Below are 19,497 nucleotides of genomic sequence, written 5' to 3'. Positions count from 1 at the left end.
AAAAAAAAAAAAAACAACTTACTCCACACTTGAACATGGCCAGTCTCTGCACAAAAGTCTCTGTTCTAATATTGATTACCAGCCCACTCACACCTTTCCAGTGGCTCCTTTTGAATCTTAATCTTAAAACTGCCTGAGGAGCAGGTCTCATTAAATTTTGAGATGTGATCTCAAATGCCAAACAATGATATATGAAGAAATAATTATGTATCTCAAGTCACTCTGTAGGTTATTTTATCAATGAAGAAATAAAGATCCCTTCCTGTATCTTCAAAGAGGTGAAAGATTAAAGCTCAAAAGACAGGTAAATAATTCCAAAGATGTGCAAATAACCCAACGTTTATAAGAGTTCAGGGTTTGTTATTTGGCTTGATTTGGTTTGGTTAACTGAATATAAGGATATCATAAGAGGCCAGGCATAGTGGGTCAGACCTGTAATTCCAGCACTTTGGGAGGCTGAGTGGGCAGATCGCTTGAGGTCAGGAGTTTGAGACCAGCTTGGCCAACATGGTGAAACCCCATCTCTACTAAAAATACAAAATTCAGGCATAGTGGTGCACACCTGTAGTCCTAGCTATTTGGGAGGCTGAGGTGGGAGAATCACTTGATCCTAGGAGGCAGAGGTTGCATTGAGCCAAGATGGCACCACTGCACTCCAGCCTAGGCAAGAGAGGGAGAGCAAGACTCTGGTTCAGAAAAAAACAAGGGCATCCAAGTATCACAAGACTTCTGTGCTGTTTTTGCAGATCTATAAGGAACATGCTATGGTGGTCTATAAGTCATTTAACTCTTTAATTCATTTTCACATAAAAATCACTATTCATCTTTTAAAATTCATTCATTTTAAAGAATGGTAGGCAAATTATTTCAAAAGCAAGCATAGTTATATTAAATATGTCACCTATTTAGAATTTTAAAAAGGAGGCAAATATTAATACACATGTAGTTCATTTCTCTAACCCTAAAGAAGGGAAGAAAACTAGCACAGAGGAGGAGTATCAGATTTTTTACCCACCATGACTCAAAAAAAACTCTTTGAAATAATGTATTAGAAAATATACACGATAGATTTTTATAATGAATGGGTCAGAGGACTCTAAGCTGATATACTACCTAGGGAAAGAATTCAAGATGTGATGTTAGGCTCACAGCAAGAAGATCTCAAATACACTGCAGCAATGACTAAGGAGCTCAGTGGAGAAATATGTCTGCACTAGGTATATTGGTATATCTTCTGGTTCAATGGGCCAAAATAAGAAATGCACAAGGCTTCATCACTCTTCTGACCCACTCTCCTCAGTTTCAAGCTCACTCAACACCCCAAACTCTTCAAAATACAGTGTTAAAGAAAAAATGCCCAACATCATGAAATCTATTATATTTTCAAATTATTTAAAGGGAAGCGTTTATAAGTAGAAATAATAAACATTTGGCTACAGCTTTCCTTGCTCCTCTAAAATGCAGATCACTTTCGCCTTGGTTCTACTTTTAAACCCGCCTTCCTTGTCCATAAATAAGAGCACTAAAGAGAATAACCCACAGAACTTGTTAAAACTCCGATGCTGGGACCCTACCCCACATAACTGAGTCTGGATCCAGAAGGGTGGTTCTGACACAAAGTTGGAGTTAGGAACTCCACATGTGAGAAGCTCAAAGCCCAGTTTTCAAAAACAAGCATGTGCATAAATCTACATATTGACAGGATCAATGTTAAATAACATGACTCGCACATAGCCTTTGAGAGGCAAGTGAACAAATCAATTAGTGTCAACCTCAAAATGCTACATCCTACACCAAAAATCTTTTACATATAAATATTGTATACCAAAATCTTAATTAGAGAATGGAGTTGAAGAAATTTGCAAATATTATGACTATGAAATTAAAGAAAAAGATCTAAATAGATCATACTTTTGAAATTGAATAGATGTGTTAATTTCAAAGCTGTATCACTTTAGAGACACAAAGTCATATTTTTTATTGGATTCCTCTGCTATATCAGAAATGCCCTTAAATGCTTTTCTCTACACTTTGAAAAAAGCATATGTTTCATAATTAAATGTTAACATGATTGAACCGAATATAAGTAGCCACTCGTCCACATACCTAGAGAGGCTCATTTGAAAATATTCACACACAAAATGTGACTCTCATGCTGTATGTGTTGTTGAGCTCCACTGCTATGAAAGACAGATCTGTATTTTTTTTTTAACTTAATTTCTTAAAACTGAAGGTGAGGCCAGGCACAATGGCTCACACCTGTAATCCCAGCACTTTGGGAGGCCAAGGTCGGAGGATCATGAGGTCAGGAGTTCAAGACCAGTCTGGCCAACACAGTGAAACCCTGTCTCTACTAAAAATACAAAAAATTAGCCAGGTATGGTGGTGTGTGCCTGTAATCCCAGCTACTCGGGAGGCTGAGTCAGGAGAATTGCTTGAACCTGGGAGGCAGACGTTGCAGTGAGCCGAGATGACGCCATTGCACTCCAGCCCAGGCAAAAGTACGAGACTCTGTCTCAAAAAATAAATAAATCAAAAATTAAATTGAAGCTGTGGTTATACCACCGTAAACCTTGATCTTAGCTGCCAGATGCGCACACACAGACATTTCCCTTATTAACTGGACCAAAAGAATGTGCTTCTGATAGAAAAGCCCCATAGGATATAAATAAACCTCAGGTATTTGGTTGTTTAAAGGCACAAATGCAAAGACTGGAGAACCATGTGGATGCTGGGAACTTTACTTGCTTCCTGGACATGTGCAAATCCAGGGTCACAGGAAGTAAAAGTGAAAGGACTGAGACCTGGTTTCAATTTCCCAGTCCACAAGCAATCATCTCGAAAGTAAATACATATTAAGAACCCATACTGCCTCACATTTCAAATATTGAATTAAGTCTATTTATTATTAAACAGTTACGGCACAGAAAAAGATAAAAATATAACACAGTAAATGTCTATGCCTCCACACTATTTAAGGGGAGAAAAAAATCCAGCCAATGCATCTGAAACCACCTAAGCATAGTACCCTTTCTCCATTGCTTTAGATTAAATTTTAACTAATATTTACAACTGTTTAAATAGTCTTGCATGTTGCCTTGTTCCCAGAGAATCATCATATCAGCATCTAGTTCAAACTTCTGGGTTCAAATAAGGTTCAATAAAAAAAGAGAACTCAGTTCTGTCTATATAATTAATGTACTTTCTTTGCTTAGAATGACTCTCACAAATTCACTTTTTCCAGTTGTGAATGGATCTCCTCTAAAAGTTTCACAAGCATAGTAACAGGTCATGAGAATCACATTAATACAAAAAACTTTCTCATGATTGCACTACTTCAGCATAACGAGGTAACGGCACAGAGAATATTTTTACAAGCAGGACAAGAATAGCTGCCCTCCTCTGCCAGAGTTGAATTTCCATCAGGGTTACTGTCTATCACCACAAATACCCAGGGCTCATGGAAAAAAAACAAACCTGCTCAAAGACCTCCCTTCAAAGCACAGGTATTCCAGCCAAGGAAAGCTTCAGGAGAAACAAAAAATGAACTATTTTTCACAGTCTCTTGAGCTATTTAGAAAAATCCCCTCACAGATACTGCTTTAAACGTAAAAGAAAGAAACAGACCAATGACTGCTTAAATACAACTTAACCACTGTCTTTCTTCATGAAAGGCCTCAGAAAGATAAACAAATAAGGTAATTCTCAGAATTTTCATAAAACTCAATCTTGTTAAGCAAGTTTATTTTATTGCAAACAGAGCAGATTTTCAGGAGGCTTGGATAAATGTAACCAGGTATAATATTTCATATTTAATAATTTGTTTTATTTTTATTTCACAAGTCTCTCTCTGCTTCCCTCCCCCACACTCCTCAACCAACACTTTCAGTACCACAGATACCTATCTGGGCATCAGACCAGGACCTACACCGTGCCAAGTGTCAGCACTTCTAAAATCCACTATCTTTTTTTTTTTTTTTTCACTTCAGCCAGTTAAAAGCCTTGAGCAGCGGTCAGAAGAAAAGAGAAAAAGGAATTCACATCAGAAACACATTATCCATTTCTCTATCTTTCACCAAAAGGACTGTTTGTCCTCCGGTATTTTCCCCTTTGCTAACACAACAGAGAATGACAGAGACCAGAGCCAAAAATCGGGAAAAGCTGTGACAGGCCCAGAAGCCGTAGGCTGTGTCTCTTACAACTGGCCTTCCCCTGGCAGGGCTCTGAGATGCTACCCTGGGGTCCAGAGAAGCACTACCTCAAAGTCCAGGGTCCCACCCCTGAAAACTACCAAAAAACAAAACATAAAAAAAAAACAGAGACAGAAGAGCTGTATAAATACTATTAACACCGTACAAAATGTGTAAGGGACAGAATTAGGTCTGAAATAAAGAAGAGTCAGCCAGCAGCAATGGAATAAAATCCCTTCTGAGTTAGGAGATTGGGCACTCCATAGAGGTCAAATGCAGGGTTTCTAGAATCAGATCATCTGAGTTCAGATGCCAGCTCTGGCACTTCCAGACTCCTTAGCCTTTATCGTTGAATAAACATTTATTGCTCACCTATTATGAGCCAGGCACTGGGCTCAGTACCAGGGATGTACTGGTCCCTGCTCTCGTGGAGTTAATTATAGTGCAGCAATCCCCAACCTTTTTGGTACCAGGGACCAGTTTCATGGAAGACCAATTTTTCCAAGGGGTGAAGGGGATGGTTTCAGGATGAAACTGCTCTACCTCAGATCATCAGGCATTAGATTCTCATAAGGAGCATGCAGCCTAGATCACTCACATGTACAGTTCACCGTAGGGTTCTCACTCCTGTAGGAATCTAATGCTGCCCCTGCTGCGACAGGAGGCAGAGCTCAGGCAGTAGTGCTTGCTCAGCGCCCCCTCACCTCCTGCTGTGCCGCCCAGTTCCTAACAGGTAACGGACTGGCACCAGTCCAGGGCCTGGAGGTTGGGGACCCCTGCTCTAGTGAGAAGGATACTAAAAAACACAGAATACGAAAAAAGGTACCAGATCATGGTAAAAACAATACAAGGAACTTAAATACAGTGATGCAGTCAAGAGTGCCTGGGAGAGCTACTTTCTAAAGTCAGCAGGGAAGATCCCTCCGAAGAAGTGACATTAGGCCTACGTTTAAATGACAAGAAGGAACCAGCCAGGCAAAAACGGGAGAAGAGAGATGTGCAAAGTCCCTGCAGCAGACACACCAGGCGTTTGGAGAATAGAAAGAGGGCCAGGGCAGCAAATCACTTCAGTACAGCTCACATTTATCATCTGCAAAACGGCGGGTTGTGAGGATTAAACTGTTAGCACCACATGTGCACACAGAATGTGTTCGACAAGCACAAGTTTCTAGAATTATCTTCCTCCTGATCATCACCAATGAGGTGCCATCATTGGAGGTGTGCAAACAGAGACTGGGTGAGCACATCACAGGCATGGCTGGGTTATAGGGCCTCTAAGGTTCCCTCAACAATTAAATCCTAGGATTAGACAAGAAGAGAAAATGCAAAGAAAGAAATTATAACATTGTTGCAGGCAGGCTTCCAGCCCAAAGCCTCTTAAAGAACACATTGAATTATCCAAAGAAGTGAAGCCTGGCCCGACTATTTCATTCATCAAATAGTTCTTTCCCAACTGAGCGTTTATAATCCCAAACTGTCAAGAACTCCACATGGAACCAGCTGACACACTCTCCTTTTCCCGAAGTCTACTCTTTCTACCAGCTCTGGACTAAAACCACAACACTGAGAGCAACAGAAAAAGATGACTTATTCTAGGCTGCTAGGTTTCATGTATGTTAATTTTGAATGAAATAGCAGTGAGGATATTCTTTGATCATATATGCATCCCAAACCATTTTATTATTGCATGTTTGAAATGTTCCAAGCAGAAATTTCTGTATTACATACTATACTGGCAGTAAATTTCACTTTTAAAAAATTGTTATTCCTTGCTCGAACCCGGAAGGCAGAGGTTGCAGTGATCTGAGATTGCACCATTGCACTCCAAGCCTGGCAACAGTGTGAGACTCCATCTCAAAAAAAAATATTTTTTTTTTATTCTTGCCCTCAAAATATTTACTAACGGGTTGAGCTTTCTGAAGTGCACTAATAAAGGCTGTTATTAATACAGTTCTTGATGATGAACTTGTCATATGTGCCTTTAAGTTAGAGAAAGGTAGGTCTACTTCACACCAAATCCTTGATTGTTAGAGATCGAATTCTTTCCAGTTCCTTTCTAAAACTCACCCGAACCCAAGGCAAGTATACTACAACCATAAATAATATATGGCTTTTGTATTTATGAAACTACTTCATTACCCCTTGATAACTTTCTATTTCTGTTTAGATGGTGGAAATGGCTTTAAAATTATAAAAATTTTAAAAAGCTCACACATGGCATGAAACAAACTAATACTGAGGGGAATAAAAATAATCCTGATAATTTAACATAGAACATATATACATTTTTATTATGCCAGTTTTATTGTGCCAGGCTTTTGGACAGTCCAAACTCAAGGATTTGGAAATCAGAAACTGCATTCTCCATCCCTCCACTCTCATCCAATTTCCCCTCAAAAAAGAAACCTGGAAGAGCAGACGAGGATCAAAATTTTTCTGTAGGAAAGTATTCCCTTTAAAAAAAATGGAAAAGCAACAAATTTGGCATGTAGACAGAGAATCTTTAAAATACATATTATATGTAGGTAATTCTTATGTCTTAATCTAAACTAAAAATCCCTTAAAATATGTAAATTTTTGGCCAGGCACAGTTGCTTACACCTATATTCCCAGGACTTTGAGAGCCTGAGGTAGGCAGATCACAAGGTCAGGAGTTCGAGGTCAGCCTGATCAATATGGTGAAACCCTGTCTCTACTAAAAATACAAAAAATTAGCCAGGTGTGGTGGCGGGTACCTGTAGTCCCAGCTACTCAGGAGGCTGAGGCAAGAGAATTGCTTAAACTCAGGAAGCAGAGGTTGCAGTGAGCTGAGGTCACGCCACTGCACTACTTCAGCCTGGGCGACAGAGTGCAACTCGATCTCAAAAAAAAAAAAAAAAAAAGGAAATTTTGGAGTACCATGAAATATTACCTCTGAATACTAAGCATTCACCTTAAAAGAATTTTGTTTTTAAAGTCCCTTCCAGAAAGCCAGATTGGAGCTAATAGGCCCATTCACATCCAAATTTATCTACTGGCCTTTGCAACATAATTCAGCCAAAGAATGTGATTCACATCTAAGCTATGCAACAGCTAGGTTTTCAATGTATTTTGAAGTAGATGACACCACAAAAAAGAAATAGTCATAACCTTGGCAACAAAACACCCTAAACAATTTGATAGCCTTTAAGAATACAAGAACTTAGTAATGTGGGTTCATTGAAGAGCTTTAGAAAATATAAATCAGCAAAAAAAAAAAAAAAATTTAAATAAAAATAATAATCTCAAATGCCAAGATGACCACTATTAATACTTATTGTATACTTCACTAATTTAAAAAAAATATTTTTCACATAAATTACTTCACATAATACATACTTGTTTACTTACTATACCAGGAACACTGTTCTATGTTCATACACACACATGCACACACATACATCCATTTCACTTTTTATGAATGCTCAATCTTCTATGTTATGGATATACTCTAATTTAGTTAGCTCTACTGAGATCATGTATGATCTGTTCAGATGTGTTAAAGAAACAGAATAGGTTTAAACAACTATTTCCTAAAGCTGTTTGACCATAACATCCCTTTGTGAATTACACATTACCAATCCTAGAACTTTTGATCTTTTCAAAATACTTTGGGAAATAATGACATAACCAATTCCTAATATTAGATTTTCATGGTGTTTACAATGTTTTCTATTATAAATGATACTGTGATCAACTTCTTGAATATACCTTTTTATGTATTGCCTAGGGAAAACTCTAGAAATAGAATTATTCAGTTAACTGATATGCATGTGTTAAAAACGTGTTATCATTTTTGCCAAATTGTTCTCTGGCAGTATTTGAGGTTCGTCAGTGTTTTTAAATGACAGTTTTAAATTTAAATAGTTTGTGACTTTATACGTTCATCATATATACACTATTTCTGAAATTAGGTAATTACTCCTTACGGACATGACTAAAGTACAAGTTATAATTACCAAAAGTCTTACTAGAATGAAGGTTGACTCAGAAAGCTATTTAGGAATATACCTCCTCACAATTTGCAGAAAATGACAAGTATGGAGACATTAAATTGTTTCTCTTCCATTTTCCTCTGTTATATTTACATACGTCTGAATACATATCCCACACTCTTAAGGAAATATTAATAATCCCTTACATTTATATAGTACTTTATACTACTAAAGCATCTAAAACAAAAAGAATTTTACAGGAATAGAGCATCCTCAAAGCATATTTTAAAACAAGATATTAAGCTATGCCTTCAAAAGACCCCTCAAGCTACACAATAGTTGCTACATATTTACAGCCATATCTATAATAACCAAAATGTTTACCAATCAGCCAACACTGGTATCGTGGAGGAAAATGTGTATTCTAAGTTCGTTTAGATCTTATTTTCACTGTGTATTTCTACAGTTTCACATAAGAAATAAGCTCCTAACATAATATAAAAACGGTTCACATAGCAAAAACAGGCTTTGGGTTCCTTTTTTGTCTTTAAAGTGACACTGGATATAATTTTACACCTCAAAGTAACTTTTCAAAGTTGCTTAAGTATAGTGTTCACACACACTCAGGGTGGAGTTCTGTGTAATTTTCAAAGCTGAGAAGTGCTCTGCCTGTTCAAAAATATCTCCCCTTTGAGTTTGTCTCAGAATCATATTTGAAGCTTTTTAAAAATACAGAATTTTTTATTCAACGGGTCTGGAATGGAGCCAATGCATCTGCGTTTTTTAAAACTCCCCAGTTGATTCATCCATACAGCCAGAGTCAAAAAGCACTCAGTTACATAAAAAGATTGATGGAGGGGGTAGCATCCTGAGTACCCCAATTTCACTGTTCATGTGAAAACTGGGAATCTGTCTGAGTCTGGCTTATTAGATTATCTAGGTGAAAACTTTACCTTGAGAAGGCTCATAAGAAGCTTCAGGGTAGGACATCTGTTGGCCTATCAATGGCTACCAACAGGGATGGGGGTGAGGATATATGGTAAAGAAATCAAACTGTGAAAGGATCCTTCCTCCCAGAAACTGTGACACTTTCTACATTGAGCATATAATCCCTTCAATTTCCAGAAAATAGAAAGAAAAATGCTCAGCTGATTTTTATTGTGATGGAGTAGTCTTCCAAATGAACAACCTTTAGCGACAAGCAGCAGTTTCACTAAGCAATGCCAATCAACATACAGTGACACAAAATTGGGTTGAGAAAGGAGAGGACACTTAGGGATATTATACCTTTTACATATCCCTTTTCCAGAATTATAGTCATTTGTCATAATTCAGTTTCTCAAAAGAACTTCACCTCCAAGAAGTTCTTGCAAGAGCAATGCACATCAATCCAAGAAACATTATGTTTTCTAAGTACATAAAAATCCGTAACCATCTTGAGCTTCCTTTACTCACCAGATCTGGACTTAATGATATCGCTGAATTCGTTCTGCCCATTGTCAGGGCTGGCTTCATGTTCTCCATACTTGGCCATCTTGCCTGAGTTTCAAGATAATCCAAAAACTTGGTACCGAGTTCTCTTTTTAAGACTTTCAACTTCCTACGATGGTTCAGCTTGACATCAATACCTAAAAAGAAAAGCACTGACTTGAAAAAATATATTTGTATCTTTTATATACAGTTTTTCATAGTAACTATTCATTCACCAAATATTTATTGAGGGCCTACCATGTATAAAGCACTGAGCCAGGCAATGAGGTTATGACTCTCTTATTTTACTTTATTTTTTAAGACAGAGTTTCACTCTTATTGCCCAGGCTGGAGTGCAATGGCATGATCTCAGCTCACTGCAACCTCTACCTTCTGTGTTTAAATGATTCTCTTGCCTCAGCCTCCCGAGTAGCTGGGATTACAGGCATGCATCACCACACCCAACTAATTTTGTATGTTTACTTGAGATGGATTTCACCATCTTGGTCAAGTTGGTCTTGAATTCCTGACCTCAGGTGATTCACCCACATCAGCCTCTTAAAGTGCTAGGATTACAGGTGTCAGCCACCAAGCCTGGCCTGAGGTTATGATGATCAACAAGAGACACAGCCTCTGCCATGATGGAGCTTACACACACTAAGCAATTAATTATATAATGGATTACTTCATTATAATAATGATAGACTATAAGTCATACAAAGGAGAAGCATAGAGTACTAAGAGCATACAGAAGAGGAATCTGACCTGCCCTGGGCAATTAGAGAAGGCTTTCTTGAAGAGACATTTGAGCCAAGGCTTTAAAGATGACAAGAATTTAATTACCCAAAAAGGGAAATAGAAAGAGAAAAGGTAAGAGCTTCCATTCGAAGTGACAGAAAGAATCATGGAGCCGTCAAAGAGTGGAGCACGAGCCAGTGTTTCTGGAGAGAAGACAGACAAAAGACAAATGCACCTTTTGAACCAGGTGAGGAAACTAGACAGGACCAAGGACAGGACCTTGGAGACCAGGTCAAGGGTTTTTGTCTTTATCTGGAGAGCAATGAGGATTCAGTAGATGGTTTGAAGGAGGGAACCAAAATGATCAAATTGGCCTTTTTAAAAAATCATCATAGCTTCTAGGTGGACCAGAGTAATATGTGAGGCACCAGTGATGACTATGGCAGAACACAGCAAAATGTTAATTAAGAAACCTAGGCCATGGGTATATGAATGCTGAATGAAAATTTCTTTCAACTCTTCTATATGTTTGAGATTTTTTTCATAGTAATATGTTGCAGAAAAATGTCTAACCTTAAGCAAGTGATCAAAATTCACATAACCAATCATGGGGCATCATGCAATTCAGTGGAAAATCACCACATCATCTACACAATATCCTTGTCCAGATGTTTAATGTGAAACTTATCATGAGCAGACAAATCTAGACTGTGGCTAGTTTTCAAAACAAATGGCTTGGTCTCTTCAAAACTGGCAATGTCCTGAAAACCAAAATTGCCTGGGAGAAGGGGAACTTTGTGATTTAAAGTAGACTAAATAGACATGACAACCAAATGTAATTTTTTTTTTTTTTTTTTTGTCTGAGTCTTGCTCTGTCACCAGGCTGGAGTGCAGTGGCCCAATCTCAGCTCACTGCAACCTCTGCCTCCTGGGTTCAAGCGATTCTTCCACCTGAACCTCCCAAGTAACTAGGACCATAGGCGTGTGCCACCACACCCCGCTAATTTTTTTGTATTTTTGGTAAAGACAGGGTTTCACTGTGTTGGCCAGGCTGATTTTGAACGCCTGACCTCGTGATCTGCCCACCTCGGCCTCCCAAAGTGCTGGGACTACAGGTGTGAGCCACTGCACCGGCCAACCAAATGTAATTTTGATTGAAGTCAGAATTTTCAAATATTTTGTCTGGGCATGGTGGCTCACACTTGTAATCCCAGCACTTTGGGAGGCCGAGGCGGGCAGATCACGAGGTCAGGCATTCAAGACCAGCCTGGCCAACACAGTGAAACCCAGTCTCCACTAAAAATGTAAAAATTAGCCAGGCGTGGTGGCAGACACTTGTAATCCCAGCTACTCGGGAGGATGAGGCAGGAGAATCGTTTGAACCCAGGAGGCAGAGGTTGCAGTGAGCCAAGATCATGCCATTGTACTCCAGCCTGGCAACAGAGCGAGACTCCATCTCAAAATAAAATAAAATAAAACATTTTGAAGATCATTTGAAATATCTGAATTTGGTATCCATGTTAAATTGCTTTAACATTAGTTAATGGTATTATTGCAGGAGAATGTCTTTGATTGTAAGAGATATGTGGTGAAATATTTAGCAACAAAGTATGATGGTATCTTCAGCCTAAATTCAAACACAATAGCATATATCTGTCGAAATTGATACATATATATTTATGTTGATATATGTATGTAGATATATATATACACATACACACAGACAGAGAGAAAGATGCAGTAAATATTGTAAAATAAGTGGGAAAACTAGGCTGGGCATGGTGTTTCACACCTATAATCCCAGCACTTTAGGAGGCCAAGGCGGGTGATCACCTGAGCTCAGGAGTTTGAGACCAGCCTGGCCAACATGGCGAAACCCTGTCTCTACTGAAAACAAAAAAATTAGCTGGCATGGTGGCGAATACCTGTAATCCCAGCTACTCGGGAGGCTAAGGCAGGGTAATCACTTGAACTCAGGAGATGGAGGTTGCAGTGAGCCAAGATCGTGCCACTGCACTCCAGCTTGGCAACCGATTGAGTGAGACTCTGTCCACCTCAAAAAAAAAAAAAAAAAAAGAAAGTAATGCAAATGTATTGGTTTATTTCAAGAAAAATATTAAGTTCCTCAAATGTAAGCCACATTCAGTTTTCATTTTATAATTTCATAAACCTTGAGCTAGACGAAAAATTCCATTTGAAGTGTTTCCAAAAACCTATAAAACCTTCAAATAATTATAAAAAGATGAAAAATAAGCAAAACATTTCCTTCCACTTCATAAAATACTATTGAAAAGCATCTACATTTGCAAATTATTCTAGATTCGAAGAGCTGCCATACTTGACTATTAACCTAGTGGCATAAAAGGAAAACATTCTAAAATGTAGGGGACTTTGCATCCCTCTGACATAATAGCTGAAGTAAATGGACAAGGAATGTGAGATTTCTGACCTTATGACTTACATGAAGGAATATCCAAAGTGTAGGCAGACCTATTAGAGCCTACAATCTACCCAAGGGATTCACTTTCAGTGCTTTTCATTGTGAGATTTATTTGGTGGATACCACAAGATTATAAATGTTAATAATACTATGGTGAGTGTTTTATGAAATCGATGTTAGTATTTCTCTTAAATATGTGAGTATAAATAGTAGTACTACTGCTTTCTTAAGTGTCCGATTTTACTACATCTCAGGATTTTGTTATGCCCAGGGTTCCCTGGTTTTCTAATAGCAGTCCCTAAGTCCCCAGAAAAAAAAAAAGAAAAATGCATTTCTGGAATGCACACATTTTGTGAAATAAAGGATAATATAATGAATTAGCCCTTGTTCATTATACAACACAAATAAGAATAAAAACTCCCCTTTTTCTTTTTCCTCCCATCCCATGCATTGCCTAGGACTGCTCTGGACACTGCTCCCAGCCCATTATTCCCCAGGGTAAGCTAGCTCAGAGAGCTTTGTGATACACGATGTGAAAAACCAAAGGCACCAGATAGTTACCAAAATGTGCTTAACTAGTGAAGATCACCTCACAGGAAAGGAAAGGAGTATGAGGTGCTGTAAGGACAGTGAGTCATTGGCGTCTATAGGAGTTATGAGGAAGGATTGAGNAAAAAAAAAAAAGAGAGAGAGAGAGAGAGAAAGAGAAAGAGTTAGATATAGAAGATTGGATCATCAATCTGACAAATTTTATGAGCGTCTAAAAAACTTTTTTCATTTTTTATAGGCTCTACTACCACTAAAACTTTATGGATTATTATGTGATTACATTCTTTCATTCAAGTTCATAACTACAAAAAGATTTGCTAAATTCTTAAATGTATTTTATTATATTCAAGGACCAAAAACTTTGTTCAGAAGAATGTCTATAAAATTTTATTATGGAAAATTAAGTTTGCCCAAGGAAAAATTCTCTTTCCTGGAAAGAGTGTATCCCCTTGGAGCAGTAAGTCTAATGTTTCTCTTCACAACTGGTCTTAGCCAAGATCTCCATTTCTATGCTTCCCAAAGTGTTTATTCATCCATAAAAGAGAAAAGTAAACTGCTTACACACTACTTTATTCCATTTGCACATGACCAGTAATACTTCTTCACTATAATGTTTCACTTGCCACTCTCAAGGTAATTTTTCAAATTTTTTCTCTTCTTGATAATGAAATTCCCTTACAGGTTGCAAAGATACAGCAGAAAAGGCAATCAGAGGACAGGGGAAAACAGGGAGAAAGAAGAATAACAGACGGCCATTTAAACAGTGATAGCCACTGAGATTACTTGTTGCCATTAATGGCCAGAGGAATTTGAGTAAACTTAAGGCCAAGGATGACTCCTTTCAATTGACAAATTCAGCATCTTTGGTTGTCAGGGGACAGAATCAAAGTTACACCACGAACAATGTATCCCAATGTGACCCTCTCTCTTCCACACCTATAAAAGGGAGGGACCTCCATCTTCACACAGGGCTAGATGAGGAACTAAGAATCAATGAATAAGATGTTGCTTTAGAAGTTTTAGGCCCTATGCAAATGCAACTTATTGTTACCTCTGCCCTAGATTTCCCTTCCATCAAAATGATATTCTGTCAGTTTAGCCAGATGTTTCTCACTGAAACCAATCCAGTCGAGTCTATATTCACTTACTGTTCCTTCAGAACGTTTCTGGCTGTCACATGGACAACAAGGCAAAAGTGTGTGAAATAAACATAAGGTGTTTATGAAATAAACATAAGGTGACGGCCTTAAAGGAAAAACTAGTGTTTTTATTTTTAGATTTTAGGAATTACACAATGAATATACATATATAATTTTTATTTTGTACTATATTATATATATTTAGCACTATATATCCAACAGTGTGCATTATGACAGAAATGCTATGTAAATGCAAAAACTATTCATTAATTTACTCTAGGAAGCAAAGCCTAGGAATGCTCGGGATAGCAGAAAAGGAAGCCAAGCGGGTAAGAGTTTGCTGCTCTGCTTGAAACACAGTCAAAGAAAACGGTGAGTGCCAAGAACTGCCATTCACACTCGGAAGCGCTCCAAGGAAGGTTAATACTACTGTGATTAATACTGTTTACAGGGGCAATAAATTTTAGGTAAACACCCAAAGGGGAGTTAAAGACTTGTCTCATCGGTCCCATAAAGAGGGGTAAAAGGGGCGGGGAATGGCTCCCCGTCAACCCTGGCGGTCACCGCAGAAGTACCCACAAGCTTCTCATTCCTCCAGCTCTCCCCTGACCCTGAGCTATCTGTAGGCTGCGTCTCCCACGCCCACCGCCAACAAACCGGGAGGGCCCGGATAGACTTCCTGAGGCCGGTGCAAGTTACAAAGGAATGGATGCGGCCGCTGCCGGCAGGCCGGGAGGCCGGGAACGCTGGCTTAGACTACGGAATTGGCCTCCCCCACGCTCTGTGCACTCTGGCCGCGGCGACCACCGGTGCACTGACCCTCCCTCGCGAACTGGCCCGCGAGGCCCTGCTGAGCCGGTGTCCAGTTCATTGTAAAAGAAGGTGCGGGTCCCACCGCTCTCTTGGAAGTCGGGCAACGTTTTCTCCCTCCTTACTAAAAAATGCACTGGAATGAGTCCCTTTCGTAATACGGGGCTTGGGGGAAAAATCCCTTTGAACAACCTGCCATCTAAAAGTTGCACAGCCTTCAATTGGTGCTTTGTTGGTTTGTAAGTGGCCTTGAGCAACCAGAGCCTCGGACCCGGGGCCAAAGGAGGACATGAATTACCTTGTCAGCTGCAGCAAGAGATGCCCAGAGTCCGGAAAAGGAGAGCCGGCGACTGCACGGGACTACACTCCAATGGGGCGTCCCCTCCTCCTGTCCGCTCAGCCTCTCCAGGGCCGCTGGCAGGGAGCTTGACGATCGCACCACACTCTCTGGAGCCCCACCCTTGGGAGCAGCAGCCACCCAGAGGTCGAGCACGTTCCCCGCCGGGCGGCTGGCTGGGAAGCGCTCTGCTGGCCGCCGACCACACAGCCACCCTCTGCCCACCCTCTCCTGTGGACACCACCGGGGCCCCGCCTTCCCCAGGCCCGGGTGTCTGTGACAGACTCTCCTAAGAGGCCACGTCCCCTCCTGCAGATCACTGGCCTAGCGCCCTGCACCGCGCGATGCACGGAGGGCGACCCCGGCACCCCGGCGGGGAGGAGGATTAGAGGAGCAGGGAAGCAGCACCGAGCCGGTCGGAGAAGTTTGGGTCGTTCATAACTAGTACAGATCCCAAGGACCTCCACGCCCGAGCTCTCCACGCCTCCAGCATTCTCTCTCATACCGGAGGGAGCTACACCGAGGCCCGAGGAAAGGGCACGCAAAAGTTACTCCCATCTTCGACTGAGACTTGGGAAGGACCTAGAGACGCCGATCCCAGGCGGAAGAACCGCAGAAAGATCCATCCTCGTCCCGGCCCCCGCCCCATTCCCGCGGGGGCTGTAGTCACATTACCAGCCCGAGGCTTCAATAATGCATGGGCTTACCTGCTGCCCGCGGGCCGCCTCGCCTGCCGGCCGCTGCCGCCGCGCCCCGAGCGGGCCAAGGGCTCCTCTGGGAGCTAAGGGCGGAGTAATCGCGGGGATGTGTGAAAGTGTGAGTTTGGTGGTGCGATGTATTTAAAAAAATAATAAAACGTGGAGAAACAGACAAGATCCGAAATTTAAAAAAAAAAAAAAAAAAAAAGAAAGAAAGAAAGAAAGAAACTGACACCCGAGTAAAAACGCCCCTGCCTTGTGCAATCTTCCTGCCCGGTAGTTCCGCCAAAAACAAAACAGCGCAAACCTGGAACGGGCGCGAAGGCACCAAGTTTGCCAAACGCTAGAGTTTTCCGTCTGCAGAAATGATCCAAAAGAAGGAGGGTGCCGCTCCCCGTGATTCCCCAATCGGCTTCTGGAGCCAGAGGCTCCTCCTCGCCCCTCGGCGGGAGAAAGCCCGGGGCCGGCTGCGGCTGCCTGCTCCCCTCCTCCGAGGAAAGGCGAGTCCACAACTTTGTCCGCGAGAGCGGCTCGCTCCTCCGGCGGCTCCTCCTCCCCCTCCTCCTTCCCGCTGCCGGCCTGCCCCTTTGTTGGAGCGGAGCACAGGAGCAGGAGGAGGAGGAGGGAGGGTGGGGCGCAGGACCGCTGGATCCCGCGTCGTCGCCCCCACCCCCCAGGAAGGGGCTTGCTCTGGGCAGTCGGGGTCCGCTCTCCCGAGAAGGAAGTGCCAAGCCGCGCCACCCCGCCGGTCCAAGCCTCTGCAGCGCCCAGGCTCCCCCTTCGGCGCTCTCGCCCGCCGCCGCCGGCCCAGCAACTTTGTTCCGGGAGATCAGCCCCACTACGCTCCCGGGTCGGCGTCGGCCGGGCCTCGGCGGTCACCGCTGGCACCGTGTCGGGAACTTGGCTCCCCGGATCACCTGACCGCGAGCCCCGTCAATCAGCGCCCGCCCTGCGCACCCTCCCAGCCCGCAGCAGCCCGGCTCCGCGCTCCGCTGGCCTGGGGCGCGCGCTCCAGAGGTAACCGTGCGTGCCGGGAGCCGGGAGCCGGGAACCCGAAGCCAGAAAGGATGCCTCGTGCAGACACAATTCCCCTTATTCAGATTATCCGAAAATGTGAGTCACGTCCCCTAGGCAAAGCAGGTCTCTAATTAGGGTGATTTTTTTTTTAAGAGATAAATCCCAGTCTGCCTGCCAACTCACCCCATCTCTGTTTGCTGACGTTGCTGATTTTTTTTACCCTAGTTTCAACTGTATATTTATTTTACATTATTTCCCTAATGTAGTTTTTAATATTAAAAAAAGAAGTTTTGTCTTACATCAGTTTGTATTACAAGTAGTGTTTGCGCTGACCTTATTTTTCTCTTTTCCAATATGCACACACAAACGCACATCTGTTATAAAGCCTGTTCCAAGCTTGCAAGGTTGACCAAAACAATACCTAGAAAGAAATGAGCTTGTGATGTGTGTGCCTTTTTCTTATTTACACATTTCATTGCTCGTGTGTTTCTGTGATTCTTTTACACGATCAGCACAGGTGGAAGGGGAAAGATAAAAGAGCAACCTAAGTTCCTAGTTCGTATTAACAGAGAAAAGGATGGTTGATATTCGAGCGTCGGCTTATTGCTGGCTTAACATCTGAGTTAATTTACGCGGCGGTAAAGATTAAACCACTAGGGGCCTTAAACGAATTTTCACAAAGAGTTTACTAGCCTTTTGTTAGTTATAGTAAAAGTCTCCCCAGTCCATCCCTAAGTGCTCCAGGGAGGGGGCAGGTAGGAGATTCCCAGAAGAGAGTCTTCCTTACAAGGTTTCTAGGACAGCTTTCTTTCTTTTGATGATTTTCTACATATAAGCCAAATAAAATCCAAAGGATTAACTTGAAATGGGTATGATTTTATTAATTCACTTCATTCCTTCATTCATTTAACAAGCGCCAATTTAGGGCTGTCAGGTCTGCTGGCTCTGTGGATAATGCAAAGATAAATCTGATAGTGATCTTACCCCTAAAGAACTTGGAATGTAGTAGGTAAGATAAGGCATGCAGACAAGTAAGTATATACAAGATCCAAGAGATAAATGCCATAACAAAAGAACAGCTCAACTGCTAGCTGAATATGGCTACATAGAGGCACTCCAGGTTTTTTTTAACTGATACCAAAAGTTGCTCCTCACTTACTGTATCCTGGTTGAGTTAACGGAAAACAGATTTCCTCCTTCAAAATAAAAAGGCCACATTGGAGGGTTTGAGGATGTTGTCAATTAATATTTGTGATGCACTTCACAATTTACAAAGTGCTGTAATACATCATTTTAGCTCAAAAATTTTGAAACACACCCGTTTGGGGTCCTACAATTTCTGAGATTTTAAGCTCTGAGGAAATGTTTAGTCAAGGTTCCTCGACGCCTGTAAGAGATGAAAAATGGGGCCAACAGCCACCTTCTGTGCAAGGAGTGACCTGCCCGACACGTCGGCCATGGTGGCTTACAGAGAGTTACCTGGGGACCTGTACTCTGTCTATTTCTAGCCCTTCTCCCCAGGCAGAGACTGATGTTCTTTGTAGGGAGTGCACAAAAGAGGCTAAAGAAATTCTTATTGGCCAGGTGCAGTGGCTCACACCTGTAATCTCAGCACTTTGGGAGGTGGAGGCAGGTGGATCCCCTGATGTCAGGAATTCAAACCAGCCTGGCCAACATGGAGAAACCCTGTCTCTACTACAAATACAAAGATTAGCTGGGCATGGTGGTGTGTGCCTGTAATCCCAGCTACTCAGGAGGCTGAGGCATGAGAATTGCTTGAATCCCTGGGTGGAGGTTGCAGTGAGACAAGATGGTGCCACTACACTCCAGCCTGGATGACAGACCAAGACTCTATCTCAAAAGACAGATGGAGAGACAGAAGGAAAGAAAAAGAAAGAAAGAGAGAGAAAGAAAAGAAGGAAAGAGAAAGAAGAAAGAAAAGAAAGAAAGAAAGAAAGAAAGAAAGAAAGAAAGAAAGAAAGAAAGAAAGAAAGAAAGAAAGAAAGAAAGAAAAGAAGGAAAGAAAGGAGGGAGGGAGGGAAAGAAAGTATTGATGGAATGATCAAGAGAAAGAAGAAAAAGAAAGAGAGAAAAGAAAAGAAAGAAAATTCTTGTTGATGGAATGATCAAGAGATCTCAAGCTGGTCCTGTCCACC

At 41.4% G+C, this 19,497-nt stretch overlaps 1 protein-coding gene across 4 annotated transcripts in view; it reads right to left on the bottom strand.

Annotated features, from left to right (window-relative positions):
- The window catches only part of LOC108295491 (utrophin), a 308,974-nt gene extending 292,506 nt beyond the window's left edge, over positions 1-16,468 (bottom strand). For 2 of the 4 annotated variants that reach the window (XM_017517718.2, XM_017517721.2), the window contains exons 1-2: positions 16,334-16,468; positions 9,599-9,771 (exon numbers count right to left, since the gene is read on the bottom strand). In XM_017517718.2, coding sequence (XP_017373207.1) covers positions 9,599-9,677 — 79 coding nt within the window. In that variant the 5' untranslated portion in view covers positions 9,678-9,771; positions 16,334-16,468. Of the gene's footprint in view, positions 1-9,598; positions 9,772-15,587; positions 15,806-16,333 lie in introns of those variants that run through there. The other 2 variants (XM_017517722.2, XM_017517719.2) reach the window with 1 other exon arrangement.
- Positions 16,469-19,497: the final 3,029 nt, after the last annotated feature.

This window comes from Cebus imitator, unplaced genomic scaffold, assembly GCF_001604975.1.
Source record: "Cebus imitator isolate Cc_AM_T3 unplaced genomic scaffold, Cebus_imitator-1.0 Scaffold642, whole genome shotgun sequence".
Lineage (NCBI taxonomy): Eukaryota > Metazoa > Chordata > Mammalia > Primates > Cebidae > Cebus > Cebus imitator.
This window is presented reverse-complemented; position numbering and strand designations above follow the sequence as displayed.